Source organism: Symphodus melops (assembly GCF_947650265.1).
Source record: "Symphodus melops genome assembly, chromosome: 14".
Lineage (NCBI taxonomy): Eukaryota > Metazoa > Chordata > Actinopteri > Labriformes > Labridae > Symphodus > Symphodus melops.
Genome location: NC_136704.1, coordinates 24,892,189 through 24,912,425, shown reverse-complemented (window position 1 = coordinate 24,912,425; position 20,237 = coordinate 24,892,189). Strand labels below are relative to the sequence as shown.

Genomic DNA, 20,237 nt, shown 5'->3' with positions numbered 1-20,237 from the left:
GGATCTTCATCTCCACAAATTGCAGGTAAGAATAAATGCAAATAAATATTGACGAATCGACGTGAGGGATGACGTCATTACGCGTTACAGCGCAAAGATTCAATTCAAACAGTTAAGCATTAAACTGGCTGTAAAAAAAAAAGTGAATCTGAATAAATCTTTTTTTATTGAGTTTCAAAGCTTTTACCGGAGAAGTAAAGAAAGTGTGGACGTCCTCAGTTCAATGATTCTTTTAATGAATACATATAGTGGTGCAGATCTTTATTTAGGTAAGCTCAGGAGAGCAAACACTTTGCATTATAATAACACTCTCCCATTATCAATAAAGGCCAAAAATAAATCTTTAAAAAAAAAAAAAAATAGCTTTGACGATTCATATGCACATGTACAAGTTTGTAAAGGGACCACAGCCGCTTCATTTTGAACCAGGAAAAACCTGGAAATCAAAGGTTAATAGTAACAGGTATGTGCAATATATTATAATGCAAAGTGTAATGCAATATCTTTATTTATATAGCACCTTTAAAAACAACTTATGTTAGTGTTGTCAGAGTAAAAATGTGTGATTCTTCATCTGGAAACCACATCTTACTTTTTTTTATCTCTTCAAGGGGTTGTGTGAGGTTTTGGTACAGAGATGAGAAAGTTGGAGAAATAAACAGATTCTGTGATAAATGTTCATAACTCTGAACAATAATACTAAAGTTTGGTGCCTGGAACAGTTTGAAGATAAAATGTGACGTCAGAGGTTGTCAATAGGAACAAATCAAATGCTCCTTTATTTATATGAAGAATGGTTGAAGCTGTCTCACTCCATACTCAGATTTATAACAGGAGATCGACTCCGCTCTCATCATCTTCCTTGCAGACATCAGGAAGAGCTGTTGAAATGAACATTACACATTAAGTCATTACAAGAAGTCCATCACACGGTGCATCTTTAAATAAAGTTTGAGCTGATCACCTTGGTGCTTTGAGCTCTTCCTCTTTCTAATAAACCTCATGTCCACATGGTGTTGCATGTGATCTGAATATATTTTAGCATCACACACGTCATCTGCTTGATGTTCTCAGTTTCAGTATGATTAAAGAGTTTGATTTAAAGTAAATCACTGAGCTGTCCCCGGTGTTTTCTGTGTCGATGCTGCAGCAGGCCGATCCTCTCTCCGCGACAGCGATGAACATCTCCGCTGAGACGGACGGCTTCTTCAGGAGTCAGTCCCACCAGGAGAACATTATATTTTCTACATTTTACATTCTGATTTTCATCATCGCCGTGCCTGGGAACGCTCTGGCGCTGTGGGCCTTCTTCCACCAGGGCAGCACGTCTCCATCCAAGGTCTTCCTCAGGCACCTGGCTGTAGCAGACATCTCCTACGTCCTCATCTTACCCATGCGTATAGTTTACCATCTCTCTGACAGCCACTGGCCTTTTGGACATGTGGTCTGTCAACTAGCAGGCTTCCTCTTTTACCTAAACCTGTACTGTAGCATGTACTTGATGAGTTTCATCAGCCTGGACAGATTTCTCGCTGTGGTTCTACCATTAAAATCACAGTCAGTTAGGAGAGCTTCCTACGCAAAGGTAGTCGTCGGCGTACTTTGGGTGACAATCATTGTGTCTATGAGTCCTTTACTGTTCTCTAAAAAGAATCAATCCAATAACTCAACTGGCATGTGCAACCAACTGTACTTAGAAAGGACGTCACACACTGCTTTAGCCTCTACAGTTGTGGCGTTTGTTCTTCCCCTCGCCACCATCGTGGTCTCTTACTTCCTGATTCTGCTGAAATTGAGGAAAGTCAGGCAGCAGGAAGAACGGCCGGTGAAAGACAAAGTGGTGAAAATGATCATCCTCATCCTGGTAAACTTCATGTTGGCCTTTGTGCCCTACCACGTGAGCAGGGTCATCTACATCGAAAACCAATTTCTAGGCCGTGTGACTGAGGCTCTCGGGAGAACCAATCGGATCACATCGGCGCTGACCTGCGTTAGTGGCGTTCTGGATCCTGTGTTGTATTTCTTTCTGAACCGTGGGTACAGGGACAAACTGCTTCAGCTGTTCTGCAAGGAAAATAAGAGACGTCTGTGAACAATAAATTATTTTTTAAACGAATGCCTTGTTATTTCTTTTGATTCGACTCAGCTGACTTTTTTTACAGAGAGATGGGAGGTGGAAATTTTGTGAGAGCGGAAGGAGACGTGTAGCACAAAGGGTCGAGGCCATTTCCACGGTTGCTGTGGCTAACCGATGACCATGACCCGACCTTTTAATGCTATGTACTGACTTTGTGATATGAGAGCAATGCACTAGTGTACTCAGTGTACTCATTACTTTTTTGTCTAAAAAGTTCTTCTAAAAAAATGTCAAAGTTTTTTTCAAATTGAGCATTTAGTTATTATTTAGAAATCCAAAAAAGCCTTAAAACAAAGAGCCACAAGGAAGCCTGGCAATGAGAACTACAAAATAAAACAGGAAACAATAAGACATACAGAGAGAAATTAAGGACGTAACACTAACAATACAAACAGGATACAGAGAAACACGAGGACACGAAATAACAAAATAAAACAGGAAACACTGAAGACTAAAACCAGGGAAAGGCACACTAAGGGAAAAGAGAAGCAGGTAGACTTCATGAGAAAATAAAAGAGGAAGCATTAGAAACTTCACACATGAATAAAAAGCAACTAAATATAAAAAAAAAACAGGAAGTGAATACTAAACACTGTTACTAAATTTAATAAAAAGAAATCCTAACTTTAACTTTATTTGTAAAGGGACCTTGTACAATATTAAACATAAATGTTGCCATTTGATGTATTGCACCAGAGTTTACATTTCCAGTCCCTCAGTTACAATTAATACATCACATAGTAATACAAAATATAAAGTATGTCTGCAACAAACATAGCAGATTATCTACACACTCACTGAGCACACACACACACACACACAGAGAGACAGAAACCCGAACAAAAAAAATAAAAAAGTAACTCATGCAGTCACTTTAATATTTTACACAATTAGTCCTCTTGTCCATGATGTTATTTTACTCTTCTATTTATACAGATATTTTATATGTGAATTATTTCGTTATTATTGCTATTGTATGTTTAACAAACGCATAGATTTGTATTATCTATTTTAATCTTCTGTTTGTATCATAAATGTGATGAAAAAATCAAGTCTATAGTTTCAAACAGAAGAAGAAAATAAAAGGACTTTGACTTATTTTGACCTGTGCGGGCACCCGTACCCCGTCAACTTGTTGCCACGGCAGCCAGGAAGAAGCTGCGAAGGGAGCGGGCGGTGAGTGTTTTCTTGTTTTGTTTGGCCCCGTTTCTTTTGTTTTCGTGAAGAAATGTCGCTTTAGACAGTATTTATAGAAGCTAAGTGATGTCCGGAGGTTTCTGTCAGCCATGTTGTCTTCACATTTAACGACGAGTGTGTCGAATAGCTATTTCTACACTGTTACGTTACCAAGCCTGTCTGTACCGTTATTTATTATTATTCCCTGTTGTTCCCAAACTTTTCAGCTTGTGTGACCCCCCCCCCCCCCCATAAAAAATAAAAGAAAATACAATAAAAGAAAATAAATAAAGCTGCCAGAAACTGGGGACCCTAACTGTCCCTGGAGGTGGTTGAGGTATTTGATGCATGCGCACTAACAGCAGAACAACGGCCTGGGTGACCACGCCCCTTTTTGGGTGAAAACAAACGTTAGCAGGTTGCTATCATCTTAATTGTTCCCATTGTTGACGCATACTTAAAAAAAATAAAAAAAGACTCTTAGCTATATATTACCTGGAGATTCGATAAGATCATTGTAACGTCGCTGTATGAAACCTCGGGCCACAAGCTCTTTGGTCTTTTATTTTTATTTTTTTATGTAACAATGCAAATTGTCTACTTTCAACCTGAGAATATCATTATTTAGTTTCATCCCTCAAAAACTCTGCAATTTTCCATTTAAGGCCTTTCGTTTAGAAGGAACGTCTTCACCCAAAAAGGGGCGGGGCCTACATCGTTTGGTCAACACTTGAAGAGATTAAAGATACTGCCTTTTGATACCACCTCAATTTTGAATAAAAGCATTCACTAAGGAATAAAGACACGCTTAAACAACACATTTTCTAAAAGTAAGTTTCTTTCTCCATCATAAAGAGCAGCAGAAACCTACGGTGCACATAAAGGGACAAAATAGCATGAGATTATTTGCAATAAAATGCATTTAATTCTTACCATAATTAATCGGGATTAAGTAGTTAATGCAGCCCTAGTTTGATCCACCTTTCTGTCTGTCTAAACATAGGAGAAGCTATGGGCATCCGAAAGGGCTGAGCACACTTTTTCAGCTTGGGCTGTCGCTATGGGCACCGCATCCTCATTGGTCAGCCCAGGAGAGGTGATTGAGGATGGATATGGGGGTGAAGGTGGGGAAGCCTGTGAGATCCCGGTGGAGGTGAAGCCCAAAGCCCGCCTCCTGCGCAGCTCCTTTCGCAGGGCGCCTCGGGTGATCGGGGCCAGTTTCAAATCGACAGGCTCTGTGGATCTCGAGTACGCAGCCGAGTACGAAAGACTCCGTAAAGAGTATGAAATCTTCCGCGTCAGCAAGAATAATGAGATCTCATCGATGCAAAAGAAGGAGGCCAAGCTGGACGAAGAGAACAAGAGGCTTCGAGCGGAGCTGCAGGTACGGATTCAGCTGGAGTTCATCATCTTAGCACAGTCTGTGTTCACAGTTCTCATGATGGTTTTCATCCATAACAGGCTCTGCAAAAGACCTACCAGAAGATCCTTAGAGAGAAAGAGAGTGCCCTCGAGGCAAAGTACCAGGCTATGGAGAGGGCTGCCACTTTTGAACATGACCGGGACAAAGTAAAACGACAGTTTAAGGTAAATCACACAACACGCGTTACTGTGCAGCATTGTTAATTAATCATAAATGCAGTCCTCCTCATCCGGCTAAATATCCACCAGATTTTTCGGGAGACCAAGGAAAAGGAGATCCAAGATCTCCTGCGGGCCAAGAGGGACTTGGAGGCCAAACTGCAGCAGTTGCAGGCTCAGGGTATCCAGGTCTACGACCTCAATGATTCAGACTCGGATGACAACCAAACCACTGTTACTGGTAAGAGACAGATATCTTCCATATGGGATGTTTGATTAATCCACCCATTGTTTACAGAGTCCGTTAAGATCTTTAAAACACACACTCATCTGTTCACTCGATGTCTGTAGCTGCAGGGACACAGTGCGAGTACTGGTCTGGCGGTGTACTGGGAAGTGAGCCCTCTATGGGTAGCATGATGCAGTTGCAGCAGACCTTTCGGGGGCCTGAGTTTGCACACAGTTTGATAGATGTGGAAGGACCCTTTGCAAATGTGAGCAGAGGTAAGTAAACATCAACATCTACTTTAGAAAATGGATCTACAGTATATGCATAGGATTTTATTAATTTTTTTTGCAATTTTTTTTTACTAATCGCTGCGTTTGTGTCAGATGACTGGGATGCTGCAGTGGCCAGTCTGCTCCAGGTCTCCCCTCATGTGCCACAGGCCCTGTGGAGTAACACGGTCCGCTGCTACCTGATCTTTACCCAGGAGACCAAAGCTGAGCTGGATATCTTTACAAAGGTTGGCAGGATGGGCACGATGTGTTTTATGGAGTGATTAACTTTGATACAAAGACCTGGACAGTCGAGACAGTTTCAGAGTTTCTGTCTGCAGAAAATACTGTCGTTAATTTTCTACTTTAGTCTTTAAAAAGGGGAAAATCTGAAACTTCCTGAAATCTTAAATCGATGTCTCTGTTGCAGAAACACTCTCCCTCCTTGCGGAGATTGTGCGAGGGACTCGGTCATTTCTATCTGAACGTGTGCTTCCCCGAGGACAGCGCCGCCTCGTACACTGTGGAGCGCAAGCAGGAGATTGAAAGAAGCTCCGTGTGCGTGCTTCTTCTCAAATCTACTGTCACCAGGTACAGGGGCGTACGGTCATACAGTCCAGACTGTCAATTAAACGTGTAGAATAAATGTCATTCTCTTAATGTTCATGCGTGTGCACAGTTCTGTGGTAGAAGACTGTGAGGAGGCTTTTGTGAAGAATCCAGATGGGCATCCTCTGGTGCTCTACCTCAGGACTGAAGACGGCCATAGTTTGACCGGACCCACCAGGCAACTTCTAGAAAGGGTCAATGCTGCAGACAAGGCGGCTAAAGTCAAGGTGTGCATGTGCCGTCTGTATCCAGTGTTTTCAGATATCGAGGTCCCACATTTCTGTGTGTTTAAAACTCTCCTTTCACCCAGGTGGTGGATCATAGTGGATCTGCAGAGGACGGGGCTGCGCTGATTTATGCTCAGCTGGAAAAAGTCATCAAACAGGTTCAGACCGTCTCTCTGTCACATCATGTTTATTCATCATTCAGAACCTACAGCGTTTAAAGTCCACTTCTGCTGCGGCCACGCAGGAGCTGCTGGGTCTCGAAGGAGCAGACGTCGACTCGAAGGACTCGGGGATAGAAGAAGGACGCGAGGAAGACTCGGGAGACGTGCTGTGGGACCTGCACGACGAGCAGGAACAGATCGAGTCCTACCAGCAGGCGTGCGGCGGCACCACCTCACAGTTAGGCTTCCAGAAGGTAGCGATGACCGTCTCCTTTCTTTACCTTCTCTTCTTACATGTCTTCAATCTCTCCTCAATGTGTGTTCCTCAGTATATAGATCGTCTGAATGACATGATAGCTGCTCCCCCTCCCACCCCCCCTCTGCTGGTCTCTGGTGGTCCAGGCTCAGGAAAGTCTCTCCTGCTCTCTAAATGGTGAGTAAAGCAAAACCATCCTCTGACCAGTGGACTCTGCTTAGCTCAAAGTGTGGGTGCTGAAATGTCTGAATTGCCCCCCCGGGGACAAATAAAGTTTTTTGAATTGAATTGCCAAGTTTCCTCTAATCTTGTTCAGGATCGAGCAGCAGCAGAAGCAGTCCCCCAACACTTTGTTCCTCTATCACTTTGTTGGTCGGCCCCTTTCAACCAGCGCAGAGCCGGTTCTCATCATCAAACGCCTCACAGTCAAAGTAAGCGCTCTCTCTGATTGGCTCTTTCTGATCAGGTGTTCCGCCTGACTCAGTCACTTTTTTCTAAATGTGTTTGTGTTTTTGTTTTCACAGCTGCTGCAGCACTTCTGGTCCATTTCTGGCCTGTCCATGGAGCCCAGTAAGATCCTGGAGGAGTTTCCCCGCTGGCTTGAAAGACTATCAGCACGCCATCAAGGAAACATCATCATCATCATTGACTCTATCGACCAAATACAGGTACATCTCCTCTCTGGTTAAAGCCTGAATCAGATTTAACCTGGCCGTGCGTTGTTTCAGAACTCTGCATGTTTTCTGTTTTTCTTCAGCAAGCAGAAAGACACATGAAGTGGCTGATTGACCCTCTGCCTGTCAACGTCAGAGTGGTGGTGTCTGTCAATGTAGAGACGTGCCCTCAGGCTTGGAGGTGAGAACTCCCTGCTCCACTTATATACCCGAGTCAGACGGCTTTCTTTCCCCCTGAAGCCGTGCACACTTCTATACTTACTTCTTGCATATTGACATTTATAGCGCAGTGTTCATGTTTGTTCAGGTTGTGGCCCACGCTCCACTTAGACCCCCTGAGTCCCAGAGAGGTCAGGAGTGTTGTTAATGCGGAGTGCCAGAGCATGGAGCTGAAGCTAACGAAGGACCAGGTCAGTAAAAATACCTTCTTCCACTTTCGAAAAAAAAAAAAAAAACAACTCCTCCTGAAAGTGGCTGCAGCTTATTTAACGTCGTGTCTTTGTTCCAGGAGAAGAAGCTGGAAAGGCACTGTCGCTCCGCATCGACCTGCAACGCTTTGTACGTCACGCTCCTGGCGAGGATGATCACCAGGTACGCCGCCTTTTGGTTTCAGAAGCCAAAACGAAATATGTGAGACGTCCCACTTAAATGTTCCTGTTCTTCCATCGAGTATGCTCCCACACTAGAAGGGTTGTTAGGTGGTGTTATTATGTCTTTGTCCCACTTCTCTGTTGACATGTTCCAAATACTCCAGTAAAGAAATAAAAGCTCCCTAGTTCAGTTTGTTTGTAAACCGAGCTGCAGCTTTGGGTTCTATGCGCTCTCGTGTCTCCTGCAGCACGTCGTGTTGCTCTCTGGAGAAGAGCCTGGAGCAGTGTCTGCAGTGTCAGGACACGATGTCACTGTACCGCCTGGCACTCAAGATGACGCTGAGCTCGCTGAAGACAGACAGAGAGCGACACATCATGAGAGAGGTGAGCACGCCTGAACGTTATTATTTAAAGACTAAAGATACTTATAGTAAAGTGAAGCTGCTGCATGGTCCCTTCTGGGCCTCCGTGCACGTGTGAGGGTGACTGTGTCTGCAGACACTCTGTCCTCTGGGGTGTTTACTCCAGCCAATCACAGCACAGCAGGTGGTGTTGTAGTCGAGTCCACACTAACAGACCCAGAGTGCTCCGAGACCGCCACAGGACCAAGACCAAGACCAAGACAAGACTCAAACATCACGCACCCTGCAGCCTTATTAACTACACATGAACTGAACAGTTTTTCTTCTCATCGTGGTAATAAAAAGATTTTCATTGGAGGTCTGATCCGGGCCTTGATTTAAAATCTGTAGTCCACCCAGACCCAGGCGAGACTGAGACCTTTAAAAAGTGATTTCAATGACTTCAGCACCTCTCGCAGGTGAGTTGAGGAGTGGATACAATTCAGTTTTAATCAGCATTGAAGAGAAAATATTCATAGTGAGGTGAAATGCTGCAAGTTTCTAAAACGATTGATTCTTTTTTTATATGTGAAATGTTGAATTGAGTCTCTCAGGAACACTGTGTGGATGATCTGATGACTCACAGAGAGATCTTGTGCTCGCTGCTTCTCTCTCTCTCTCTCTTAGATACTGGGCCTGGTTTGTGCCAGTCATAATGGAGTCAGTGAGTCAGAGGTGCAGGACCTCTTCCCAGAGCTGGAGCTGCCCGCTCTGTCCTCTCTGCTGCACCGTCTGAACACGCTGTGCATCGTGACCCTTCGATGTGGGCTCGTGAGATTTCAACACCTGCAGGTGATTTTCATTGAGACCGGTGGAATATGAAAGGTCACATACCGACCTGATAATCCTGCTTGTTCCTGTCAGGCTTGGGAAGCGGTGAGGTCGGAGTTCTTGGGCGGAGGAAGCGGCTCGCCGGCGTACAGAGAGAAACTCGTCCTTTACTTCAGCCAGCAGCTCAGGTGTGCTGTCACGTTCATAGCTCACAGCTCACTCAGATCAGCTCCTGTCACTGACTTCCTGTTTGTGTTCAGTCAGGACCGTGTGACTTGGCGTGTCGCCGACGAGCTCCCCTGGCTGTTCCAACAGCAGGAGGATCGAACTAAACTCCAGCTCAGCCTCCTGAACCTCTTTGTCTCCCAAAACCTCTACAAGAGGTACAAGACACGCACACGCACACACACACACACACACACACACACACACACACGTCTGTTTGCCCTTAAAGGCACAGTACACGTTTGTGTGTTTGTTCCAGGGGTCATTTCTCTGAGCTGCTAGCTTATTGGCACTATGTGGGCAAAGACAAAAGCTCCATGGCGGCTGAGTACTTCGACTCCCTGAAACACTACGAGAAGAGCTGCGAGAGCGAAGACAGCATGACCAAGCTCGCCAACCTGTACGAGACTTTGGGACGTTTCCTCAAAGACCTGGGCCTCCCGAGTCAGGTACAATCAGCTTCCTTCTTTGAAATGACTAAAATGACTAAAATCACTTTTGTACCTCAGATTTATTTTGTGCTCGTCTGGTTCTGTCTGTTCTGGTTCTACAGGCCGTCGCCCCTTTGCAAAGATCCCTTGAAATAAGGGAGACGGCCTTGGACCCCGACCATCCCAGCGTAGCTCGCTCTCTGCACCAGCTGGCCGCCGTATACGTGCAGTGGAAGAAGTTTGGTAACGCAGAGCAGCTGTACAAGCAGGCCCTGGAGATAAGTGAGAACGCGTACGGGGCCGAGCACGCCAGCGTGGCCCGAGAGCTCGAGTCACTCGCCATGCTGTATCAGAAACAAAACAAGTAAACGCCTCTCTCTCTCTTTGTGCTCACATGCACCGTGTGACTCTGAATGGATGTTTGTCTTTTAGTTTATTGGTTGTTTCTGTCACGCCACAGGCATCGCAGCTGTGTGGATGATCCTATAAATGTCAGAGAGATGATGTCAAAGGTAGATTTAATGATGTTTGTTATTATCAGGTACGAACAAGCAGAGAAACTCAGGAAGACGTCGGTGAAGATCCGTCAAAAGACCGCACGCCAGAAAGGTCACATGGTGAGCGTGTTTGACAGATTCCCCCGAGCTGAGTCATTCTCCCCTCACCGGTCGTATCCTTAAAAACATCTCTCTTTCTCTCTCTCTCTCTCTCTCTCTCTGTCTCTCTCTCTCTCTCTCTCTCTCTCTCTCTCTCTCTCTCTCTCTCTCTCTCTCTCTCTGTCTCTGGCTCTCACTCTCACTCTCACTCTCTCTCTCTCTCTCTCTCTCTCTCAGTATGGCTTCACTCTGCTGAGGCGCAGGGCGCTGCAGCTGGAGGAGCTGACCCTTGGAAAAGATTCTGCCGACTGTGCCAAGACGCTGAACGAGCTGGGCGTCCTGTACTACCTCCAAAACAACCTGGAGTGAGGAGCACGCCTTACAGCTGCATGCACACACACACACACACACACACACACACACACACACACACACACACACACACACACGCAGTTAAACATCGTTGTCTCTGTCTCTCACCAGTGCAGCTAAGATATTCCTGACACGCTCTCTGGAAATGCGTCAGCGAGTCCTCGGCCCGGATCACCCCGACTGCGCTCAGTCCCTCAACAACCTGGCGGCGCTGCACACGGAGCGCAGGGAGTACGAGACGGCTGAGGACATGTACGAGCGGGCGCTGGACATCCGGAAGAAGGCCTTGTCTCCGGATCACCCGTCCCTGGCTTACACGCTCAAACACCTGGCCATGCTGTACAAGCGCAGGGTGAGAAGGAGGAACCTGGATGTTCGGTTTGTGTGTCGTTTGCTGAGGATCTGACGTGAACACGTGCGTGTGTTTGTTTCACAGGGGAAGCTGGAGAAGGCGGTGCCGCTGTACGAGCTGTCTCTGGAAATCCGAGAAAAGAGTTTTGGGCCCAAACACCCGAGCGTGGCCACGGCGCTCGTCAACCTGGCCGTCATCTACTGCCAACTGGTGAGGAAGTTTACGCTCTCACCACCGTTTACTGACGCTCATATTCAGCATGTGTCATCGAGCGATGTGTTTGTGTTTGGTAGAAGAATCACAGCGACGCCTTGCCTCTTTATGAGCGAGCGCTCAAAGTGTACGAGGACAGTTTGGGCCGCTCGCACCCGAGAGTTGGAGAGACGCTGAAGAACTTAGCAGTGCTCAGGTAAGTCAGGTAACTTTGTGCAAACCGCAGCCTCAGTCCAGGGTTTTTTCACATCTTTTTTTTTTTTTTTTTTTTTGTAACTAGCTACGAAGAGGGCGACTTCGAGAAGGCGGCAGAGCTTTATAAACGTGCCATGGAGATAAAGGAGGCGGAGCCGTCGCTGGTGTGTGGGAACGCCCCCTCTCGCCACTCCTCCAGCGGGGACACGTTCAGTCTGAGGGGACCTGCCCCCCCACCCCACGCTCCAAGGTGACTCTGACTCGCCATGCATCCATGAAACTAAAGAAACCCGACACTGATATCAAAAAGGGAACCGTCGTGGTCACCCAGCTGTGATTGTGGTCTCCGTGGAGGTTGTAGCGTCTGGTCAGGTCGACATCACCTGCACGTTTAGTCATGAAGTCTGTGAAACAAAGCATTCGATAACTCTGTGGCGTTTATGTGCTGGCGTCAGATTCCATGAAGGTGCAAAAATAACCAGACTCGTTGAATCTGTCTGCCGCACAGACGACGTCACTCGATGCACTTTTAGACGTCACCAGAAGAAAAAAATCCTTTAAAGTGTTTTTAAAGATCTGACTTTGAAACGTTTGCACGACTCGGTCTCGTCAAGCTGTCGTCTTTTTTTTGGGGCCAAATCTACATTTATTGTATTTACTGAATGTTTTTAGACAAACAGCAAATTCTGGTTTTAAAAAAATGAAGCCGATGTTGTAAAATCCTGCAGTTCCTCGAGCGTCCACTAGGTGACGTCACTCAGGCTTCGCCCAGTAATATTTACAGTCTGTCTCCAAAATGAAATGAGCATATTCTGGAAACAGATGCGTTTATGTGCAATGACATACGATTCCTGTTTATGTGAAATATGTTTGTCCTGTTTTAATCAAAGAAAAGGGAAGCTCTGAGGTCGAGCTGTTTGATCGATGAATCCAAAGATGACACTATCATGTATCCAAACCTGTCGCCAAAAACAGCCACTATCATGTATCCAAACCTGTCGCCAAAAACAGCACATACAATGTACCCGGAGTGTTTTTATATGATCATGTATTTTAATGTAAACTGTGTACATGACAACACAACAAATCACTTCAACATATGGAGAAGATTGTATTCCATCTAATAAATACTTTATTGAGACGTGTTGGTTAACAGTGTTCATCTGTACTGTAGACTTCAAGCTGAGTGACACTGATACATGATGAAGCACTAAGAGAGAGATTAGAACAAATTAACACCTTTTCACTCTGTTGTTCCCACATGCCATTTGCAGCATTTTTTCATGCATTTCCAGTTGTTCAGCTGTCAGAAGGTTTCCACAGTAGTTTGTTATCAAAGAGAGAGAGAGGGGAGGAAAAAAGCAAGCAGCAGCTGCAGGCTACAACTTTTTCATCTGAGCCATCAACTCCTCCAGGCTTTGTTCAGTCTCCTGCACGGTGTCGCCGCTCGCTGCGCTCTGCTTCAAAAAACAAACAAACAGGAGAAATCATTTTAAAATGCACGCTATTAATCCACAAATCTACAACTCTGACCCCCTAGTGTTTAAAGTGAGTACTGCAGCCTAAATAAAGGAACATCACAGAGAGCTGATTGGACCTCTGAGGTCAGGATGGATATGAAGCGGATGACTTGAAACTCTTGGGATGTTGTGGGGAAATGTCAGCAGTGATCTCAGTCTTCAGATCTGAGGTGTGTTGTTGCAGAACTACTCACCTCAGCTGGAATCGTGTACGCCACAGTGATGCCCTCTGGGAGGTCTGGCACGGCGCCTGTTGCAGCCTGCAGCTCTGCGTCAGTCACCTCTGATACGACTTCAATACCTGCACAGCACAGTTTGAAGTGTGAGTGGACATGACAATGAAACATCCAGACACTCACAGCTCCTCAGGGTGGACGCTGCTCACCCCACTCGTTGTCCTCGTGCACGACTTCCTCCTCCTCTTCTTCTACAACTTCAACTTTTGGCCGTTCTGCTTCTTTCTTCTGCACAGACAAATTCAAACAGAGACAGTTTGCACTTTACATTTCACCGGCTCTAAGTGGTGTTATACACGCAAACAGGCTGTAACCACTCGCCTTGTACTCCTCCTGCTGTCTCCGGCAGTATCGGTCGCTGCACTGCGGGTTCGCTTTCATGGCCATGCTGGGAAAGAAGTCCTGCATGGCGTTGTAGCCCAGATAATAACTGACTGTGCCGAACTTTAACAAGTACCTGAAAGACAAAAACATCCATCAAACCTGGATTCACTCTCAGAAGGACCCCCTTTAGGTCTCCACCTGGACCTGCATGAGGATCTCTTACTTGAGGACATTTTGCACCAGGATGCCTGCGACCACGCCCATCGTTGTCGGTAAGCTGGCAGCACACACGCCGTCCTTTTTCAGGGTTTTTTCATCGATGTTAGCCGCCACCACAAGAGGAGGAGCACACTAAGACAAGGACACGATACTGTTATTACCATGCAACGTCTTTTCATTTAAACCACAGGGTGTGTGTGTGTGTGTGTGTGTGTGTGTGGGTGTGTGGACGCTCATACAGCGAAACAAGGCGTCTCTCCTGGAATGATGAGCTGGATGTGTCCTGAAACAGCGTTCTCACTGACACCAGACTCCATCCATGTCTGACCCAGTTCATTACAGGCCTGAAATCAAGAGAAGCAGAAGTAAGTCAGAGAAGGCTTTAGGGGCCCGATCACACTCAGAGCGCCCGTGGAGCGCAGCGGCTGCACATGCAGACAGAAGGAACATACGAAGAAGAAGGAGAAGGAGGAGGAGGCGACCAAATAAAAGAAGCAGGGAAAAAGGGAAAAGTTGAGCTAACGGTTATTAGCTGCTGAAAAGTGGACGTGAAATAAAATTGCAAAACAGGAAGCAGTGCGGTGAATTCCACCGTCTCTTCAGTGAGCTCTGTCTGGACCTAGTAAGTAGCAAAGCCCGCCTTCTACTTCATTTGATTGGCTGCTTCTGACGAGTCCTGTGACTCCACGTCTTCTAACTTTTATTCACACCCAGAACAGCTGTGGTTGATGCTCTTACTGTGTTTATCGCCATTCTGGCCTCAAAGTTGTCCACACAGCTCAGGACCAAATCCACCGGCTTCCCTTCCTCGAGCCCTCCATGACTGAGAACACACAGATTCATGTTAGAGGCCTGTAACACACACGAGGACAGAGCGAGCGAGAGAGAGAGAGGGAGAGAGAGAGAGAGAGGCGCTCACCTGATGCGCTCCATGAAGTGTGTGAAATTATCCATGGTGGTGATGTTGTAGTTGTGAGTCTCAAATGAAACATCCGGGTTGATGTTTCTGGAGGAGAAACGAGGAACACGTTAGCAATGGGAGGGGTGAGCGACTCTTAACCACGTCTGTGTGTGTGTGTGTGTGTGTGTGTGTGTGTGTGTGTGTGTGTGTGTGTGTGTGTGTGTGTGTGTGTACCTGAGTGTGTGCTCTGCAGCCTCCACCTTGCTGAGGCCGGCCTGGTGAGGCTGGAAGAAGAGGCGGTTCATGTTGGCCAGCTCGACTTTATCGTAGTCGAAGAGGAGCAGCTGTGAAGGTGAACGCAGCGCGGCGTGAGTGAAGACGGGAAGAACGGCGAGACTGGAGCAGAAAGGTAGAACAATCGAGACGCCTGTATTACCTTACCGACGCCACATCGAGTGAGCATTTCAGCCGTCACGCTCCCGACTCCTCCAACGCCGACCACAGCAACTGTAAACGTCCGGATTTTCTGTCAACACACACGGAGGCTGGTTAGAAACCTGTGCAGGTATTTGACCGCCATTTAAAGTGGCGGCCGGTTTAGAAGTGACGTCACAACTACGATTATATCGGCTGAAATAATCGACTGGTCGTTAATCGGTCGGGCTCTTTGATTGGATCAGAAGAAAAACCACTTCCTGTGTAAATAAAAACAAGCTTAACTCTGCAGAAATGATTACCTGGAAAATCATACCTCATAATCATTCACGATGCCCATTCTCTTCAAAGCCATCAGACGACTGCAATGAAAACAAAACCAGGATGAGACCAGTATATGGGACCAGTAAGACATGATGGGACCAGACCAGTAAGACGTGATGGGACCAGACCAGTAAGACGTGATGGGACCAGACCAGTGAATCATGATGTGACCAAATCAGTGAGTCATGATGTGACCAAATCAGTGAGTCATGATGGGACCAAATCAATGAGTCATGATTTCACCAGATCAGTGAGTCATGATTGGACCAGTTAGACATGATGTGACCAGTGAGTCATGCTGGAACCAGACCAGTGAGACATGATGACATTAAATATAAGAGAGAATCTAAAAGAGGACAGTCACCTGTACGGGTTGGAGTCGACCACCTCAGCGCTCATCTTATCGATCTTGGGTCTGTGGACTTGTGGGTTTGGACCATCCTCCTCCTCCTCCTCCGCACGCGCCGCACACCGTTTCTGCTTACACTTGATGAGCTCGTTCTCTAACTCCCTCACGCGCAGCTTCAGCTCCTCCACCGTCGCCATCGGACCGTTAAAAAAAGGTCAAATATCAAAAGGGGGAAAAGAAAACCAGCGAGAAGACAAGGGAACCGCTCAGAGAGAAAAGTACACGTCTCCAGTCTGATCAGCTGTCAGGATGTGTGTCGCAGTAAATAACCTCCGTGCAGAAACAAGTACGACACGTTCCACCATCACCTGATTATTTCAGTCATTTTAATGAAACCATGTGATTTATTCTGGTATTTAAGTTCATTAATGATTGAATGTTTTCGTCATATTATCGTATCTTTTAAATCAATCAATAAAACTTTATTTGTACAGCACTTTTCATACAATGATGTTGTACAAAGTGCTTAAACGTAAAAATAAATCAACATGACCCCTAACCTCTCAATCAATAAACAAGGTAAGAAATCATGACTAAATTTAAATGAATAATTAATTAAAACAGGTCACGTGACTGAGGAATCATAACGGAGGAGGTTGAAATGATCACGATAATAAAAAAGAGGAAATAAAAAGGAAAATAAAACACTACAAAGTATGTAAAAATAAATCAGTTTGAGTTTTAACTGAAATAACAGGGCTTGTTTGTGGTAGTTTGATGTAAATAAGGAAATGACGTAGATGTGCGCACGCGTAATCGGTCCGACTACACATCAAAACAGTCAAAGAAAAGTTGTGTCCAACATGTAGAGTCTGGGAATGATTAATCCAGCAGACATGGAAGAGCAAACAACTCCTGTCAGACAGCAGCATAAACTCAATGTCGACAGACTGCACAGATACCTGTGCGCGAGGACGGTGCTGTCCAATCAGGAGCCAATCGCCGTCAGGCAGTACAGGTAAGACAGCTGAAGAAGAAATATTACAGGTGCATTGAGATTCCTCTGTAAAGAAAATGGTGACCAGCTGACTGACAGCATGCAAACAATTAGTTGTCGTGTTTGGTTCTGTTCAGTTTCGGTCAGTCGAACCCGACCTTCCTGATCCAGACACCTTCTGACAGGAGCTATGTGCTCAGGAAGAAACCTCCAGGGGAGCTGCTGCCAGGTGCACACAAGGTAACACTGACTGACAGGTCCAAACCATGCACGTGTCTGTGTCCTCACCTGCGGGGGGGGGGGGGGGGGGGGGGGGGGTCGTTAGACAAGGTTTGATCAAGTTTCTCAAACAGAGAACAATAGTCACCAATAGTAGTGTGAGAATAACTGACCCAATTATTATTAATCAATTGGTTACATAAATGTTAACCTTCAATATACAGAATTCTACAGATGAATAAAAAATACAAAAAATAAATTAACCTAAATCAAATAAAAACAATGTATACTTTTAAAGTCTGTTAAATGGTCTCTACTTATCCGAGCGCTTACTGTATATTGTTTTAGATGCACTCTGATCAAATCTGACATTCGTTTTCTGGCTGATATTGGACCGATATCAATATTGGATCAGGACACCCCTATCTTGTACCATTTCTTTTTTTTATTCAAACTGAATAACGTTGTTGAGTAATCCCTGAATTACTAGCTAACTGTTTAAGATCGTTATTTTAAGTCTCTGAGTGTCAGGGATGTTTGGATCTAAACTTTGGGTCGTTTTTTTTTTTTTTTTTTTTTTTTTTTTAAGGTGGACCGGGAGTATCGTGTGCAGAAGGCTTTATTTTCTGCAGGCTTCCCTGTTCCTCGGCCTCTCCTTCACTGCACTGATGCTGAAGTCATTGGAACAGATTTCTACCTGATGGAACATGTGAAGGTGAGTCTGTGCACAAGCATAAAGTCTTTGCATTCAACATTTATTGTGCTTTAGCTCGACCTTTACTCTGTGCTCTTATCAGAAAATCTGAAGTTTGAACTTCTATGTGTCTGATAGCTGATGCCAGTGCTTCTTTACACGAAATATGTAATTATAGGAATCTGTCACGAGATGTAAAAATGTATATCATGATGAGATGCTTGTTTTTTCTGCGCAGGGGAGGATATTCAGGGATATGCGTCTCCCTGGAATGCGTACAGCAGAGAGGGCAGCTCTGTATGTGGCTGCAGTGGAAGTGCTTGCAAGGCTGCACTCACTGGACTTCACATCACTGGACCTTGAAGAGTACGGAAAAGGACCCGGCTACTGCAGGAGACAAGTGAGAACGTGCAATCAATAAAACCCTTTAAAGGTCACATTTTCCTCCTCTTCAGTGTAAATCAGTGTCCTCGCTCCTCTTCATCATGTGTGTGAAGTGTGTTGTTGTAAATCCACTCTGATCCTGTATTTGATCATGTCTATAAACCCCTCTATTTCAGCCCTGCTCAGAACAGGCTGTTTCTGTGTCTGTAGCTTTAAATATGTAAATGAGCTGTGTCTGACCACGCCCCCTCTCTGGAAGGGCTCGGGTGTACTCGCTGCTTTCTGGCTCCATGTCCTATTGTTTACGGTGAGAAGGCAGACTCAGAGGGCAGAACCAACACCTAGCTGTGGGAGTGTCACCCACCTGGGGGAGGGGCTACTGCCCTTTGTGATGTCATGAAGGGAACATCTCCAAACGGCCTGTTTGAGCACACATTTTCTGAAAAGTGGAGCAGGCAGAAGACGGAGAGGACAGACTAGAGACTCATGTTAGATTTTGAGGAAGATGGAGAAGAGGATTTTAAAGAATATGTGACTTTTAAACAACTTCTCTGTAAATATATATTTAGAGTTGTGACATACTAAAGTGTCTCTTCTGTCTCTTCAGGTGTCCACCTGGTCCAAGCAGTACACTGCCGCAGCACACAGAGACATTCCAGCCATGAACCAGCTCTCTGATTGGTTAAAGAACAATCTGCCAGTTAATGATAACGAGGTCACGCTTGTCCATGGAGACTTTCGATTGGACAATTTGATTTTCCACCCAACAGAGGTTCTCGTTCACGAACATTTATTCCAGCATTTTCTGCTTTTTGGCATCAAAGTTTGATGCCAAAAAAAAGTTACGTGTGCTTTATATCTTTAGGCGCGTGTGATAGCGGTGTTGGACTGGGAGCTGTCCACCACCGGGCAGCCGTTGGCTGATTTGGCCTACTTCCTGATGCCTAAATACTGGCCTGAAGGCCTCAACATCATCGGCACCATGGGCAGTTTGAAAGGAATAGAAGGTACAACCATGTATGGAAAATACAAAATTATTGAGATCGCACTTTTCTTTACAAACAGTCAAAAGTGTAACATCCTGCAGTTCCTGGAGTGTCCACTAGAGGCTGGCTGCAGCAGCACAGGAAGTCACATACACACCCATTCAAAAAGCCTGTTTTTACAGCAGACATGAACATGTTTACAGCCTGCTTCAAAAAACCAAATAGGTGTGATTAGCTCATGTCTCCATCCACACACACTGTACGGGGGAATGTTTTGATGACTCAGCAGTTTTGATTGGATGAAGGATCAGAGTTATTCACAATAAGGCGTGTAGCTGAGCTGATTGACAGGTGGGCGCCGTGTAACGGTTTGTCAGGAGGCTTAAAACCCGCCTCAGCTCTCAGCCTGTCGTTAGCTTGACTCCGGCGCCCCCTGCAGGAACACACGCGGGACGTCACTCAGGCGGCGTCCGTTCATATGTTCAGACTTTTGTTCTTCCATGTTGTTTTATTGTTGTGCTTCTTTTATCTACACTTACAGGCGTCCCATCTGTGGATGACCTTATCTCCATTTACTGCCGGTGCCGTGGGATCCCGTCTGCTCTGCCAGAGTTGAATTTTTACCTCGCCCTGTCCGTCTTCAAGATGGCAGGAATCGCCCAGGTTAGAGTTTAACTGCGATTTTAATCCTCTCTGAGATTTATGATCTTGTCAGGAGACTTCAGATGTCTAATCATGGAGTCATTTTTCTTTCCTAACTACAGAGGCTTCAAAAACTTTTTTTTTATTCTTCCTCAGGGGATCTATGCACGCCACCTCCTGGGGAATGCCAGCGCTCCCAATGCCGCCCAGTTCAGCCACTGTGTGGAGCCCTTGGCTAAACATGCCCTGCAGCTTGCACAGAGGTTGGTTCCACTTGTGGCTCCTCCAGTTATGTAAGGAAGTGTCTGTGGATGTTTTTTTAATCGATGCAGTGACTCAGCTTTTCTTATTCAAAGATTGTGATCGTTTCACTTCAGTTATCTCAACTTGTAAAGGTCGATGAAACTCACAGGCAGCCTTCTGGTGTTAAAGCCTTCGAATAGTTTCATAATTAGTAGTGTTGTAGTCAAGACCACACTAACCTAAACCAAGACCGAGACCAAAACATTAAGGGATACAGACCGAGTCCAGACCATAAATAT

The 20,237-nt window shown here is 45.6% G+C and overlaps 4 protein-coding genes across 6 annotated transcripts in view; 3 read left to right on the top strand and 1 right to left on the bottom strand.

Moving 5' to 3' along the window:
- Positions 1 to 1,168: 1,168 nt before the first annotated feature.
- Positions 1,169 to 2,112, top strand: LOC306835201 (uracil nucleotide/cysteinyl leukotriene receptor). The gene has a single exon (XM_079361627.1). It carries the CDS (start codon positions 1,178 to 1,180, stop codon positions 2,090 to 2,092), a length of 915 nt encoding a protein of 304 aa, XP_079217753.1. The 5' UTR covers positions 1,169 to 1,177; the 3' UTR covers positions 2,093 to 2,112.
- A 1,143-nt stretch (positions 2,113 to 3,255) lies between these two features.
- nphp3 (nephronophthisis 3) lies at positions 3,256 to 11,754 on the top strand. Its single transcript, XM_079361956.1, has 28 exons — positions 3,256 to 3,313; positions 4,317 to 4,697; positions 4,775 to 4,900; positions 4,985 to 5,135; positions 5,246 to 5,398; positions 5,507 to 5,640; positions 5,823 to 5,983; positions 6,072 to 6,228; positions 6,312 to 6,386; positions 6,473 to 6,643; positions 6,719 to 6,822; positions 6,962 to 7,076; positions 7,170 to 7,313; positions 7,403 to 7,500; positions 7,627 to 7,729; positions 7,828 to 7,910; positions 8,158 to 8,293; positions 8,938 to 9,102; positions 9,175 to 9,269; positions 9,342 to 9,464; positions 9,566 to 9,755; positions 9,860 to 10,101; positions 10,279 to 10,354; positions 10,571 to 10,698; positions 10,817 to 11,057; positions 11,142 to 11,267; positions 11,351 to 11,466; positions 11,551 to 11,754. The coding sequence occupies exons 2-28, from the start codon at positions 4,374 to 4,376 to the stop codon at positions 11,717 to 11,719; spliced, it is 3,906 nt and encodes a 1,301-aa protein (XP_079218082.1). The 5' UTR covers positions 3,256 to 3,313; positions 4,317 to 4,373; the 3' UTR covers positions 11,720 to 11,754.
- The window catches only part of acad11 (acyl-CoA dehydrogenase family, member 11), an 18,481-nt gene continuing 9,883 nt past the window's right edge, over positions 11,640 to 20,237 (top strand). The window contains exons 1-9 of one of the 2 annotated variants that reach the window (XM_079361961.1): positions 11,640 to 11,715; positions 16,643 to 16,791; positions 16,908 to 17,010; positions 17,579 to 17,704; positions 17,922 to 18,083; positions 18,675 to 18,839; positions 18,933 to 19,074; positions 19,595 to 19,716; positions 19,852 to 19,988. In XM_079361961.1, the coding sequence (XP_079218087.1) occupies positions 16,652 to 16,791; positions 16,908 to 17,010; positions 17,579 to 17,704; positions 17,922 to 18,083; positions 18,675 to 18,839; positions 18,933 to 19,074; positions 19,595 to 19,716; positions 19,852 to 19,988 (1,097 nt within the window). In that variant the 5' untranslated portion in view covers positions 11,640 to 11,715; positions 16,643 to 16,651. Of the gene's footprint in view, positions 11,716 to 16,438; positions 16,792 to 16,907; positions 17,011 to 17,578; positions 17,705 to 17,921; positions 18,084 to 18,674; positions 18,840 to 18,932; positions 19,075 to 19,594; positions 19,717 to 19,851; positions 19,989 to 20,237 lie in introns of those variants that run through there. The other variant, XM_079361962.1, reaches the window with a different exon arrangement.
- uba5 (ubiquitin-like modifier activating enzyme 5) lies at positions 12,574 to 16,098 on the bottom strand. 2 transcript variants are annotated; one of them, XM_079361984.1, is made up of 12 exons: positions 15,789 to 16,098; positions 15,417 to 15,462; positions 15,102 to 15,191; positions 14,900 to 15,009; positions 14,684 to 14,770; positions 14,503 to 14,587; positions 14,004 to 14,108; positions 13,769 to 13,896; positions 13,543 to 13,678; positions 13,371 to 13,449; positions 13,180 to 13,286; positions 12,574 to 12,925 (listed from the first exon to the last, which is right to left on the bottom strand). In XM_079361984.1, the coding sequence occupies exons 1-12, from the start codon at positions 15,968 to 15,970 to the stop codon at positions 12,845 to 12,847; spliced, it is 1,236 nt and encodes a 411-aa protein (XP_079218110.1). In that variant the 5' UTR covers positions 15,971 to 16,098; the 3' UTR covers positions 12,574 to 12,844. The 2 variants fall into 2 exon arrangements, with proteins under 2 accessions (XP_079218110.1, XP_079218111.1); XM_079361985.1 differs by having other exon boundaries at positions 12,574 to 12,922.

What these genes read in the sequence shown, in the direction of transcription:
- LOC306835201 (XM_079361627.1), top strand. Translation starts at nt 1,178, where the DNA reads ATGAACATCTCCGCTGAGACGGACGGCTTCTTCAGGAGTCAGTCCCAC.
- nphp3 (XM_079361956.1), top strand. Translation starts at nt 4,374, where the DNA reads ATGGGCACCGCATCCTCATTGGTCAGCCCAGGAGAGGTGATTGAGGAT. An exon ending in TGAAGCTAACGAAGGACCAG is followed by an intron (nt 7,730 to 7,827) that starts GTCAGTAAAAAT and finishes TCTTTGTTCCAG; the next exon opens with GAGAAGAAGCTGGAAAGGCA. An exon ending in ACCTGGGCCTCCCGAGTCAG is followed by an intron (nt 9,756 to 9,859) that starts GTACAATCAGCT and finishes CTGGTTCTACAG; the next exon opens with GCCGTCGCCCCTTTGCAAAG.
- uba5 (XM_079361984.1), bottom strand. Translation starts at nt 15,970, where the DNA reads ATGGCGACGGTGGAGGAGCTGAAGCTGCGCGTGAGGGAGTTAGAGAAC. An exon ending in GAGAGACGCCTTGTTTCGCT is followed by an intron (nt 13,897 to 14,003) that starts GTATGAGCGTCC and finishes TCCTTGTCTTAG; the next exon opens with TGTGCTCCTCCTCTTGTGGT. An exon ending in CTGGTGCAAAATGTCCTCAA is followed by an intron (nt 13,679 to 13,768) that starts GTAAGAGATCCT and finishes TTTGTCTTTCAG; the next exon opens with GTACTTGTTAAAGTTCGGCA.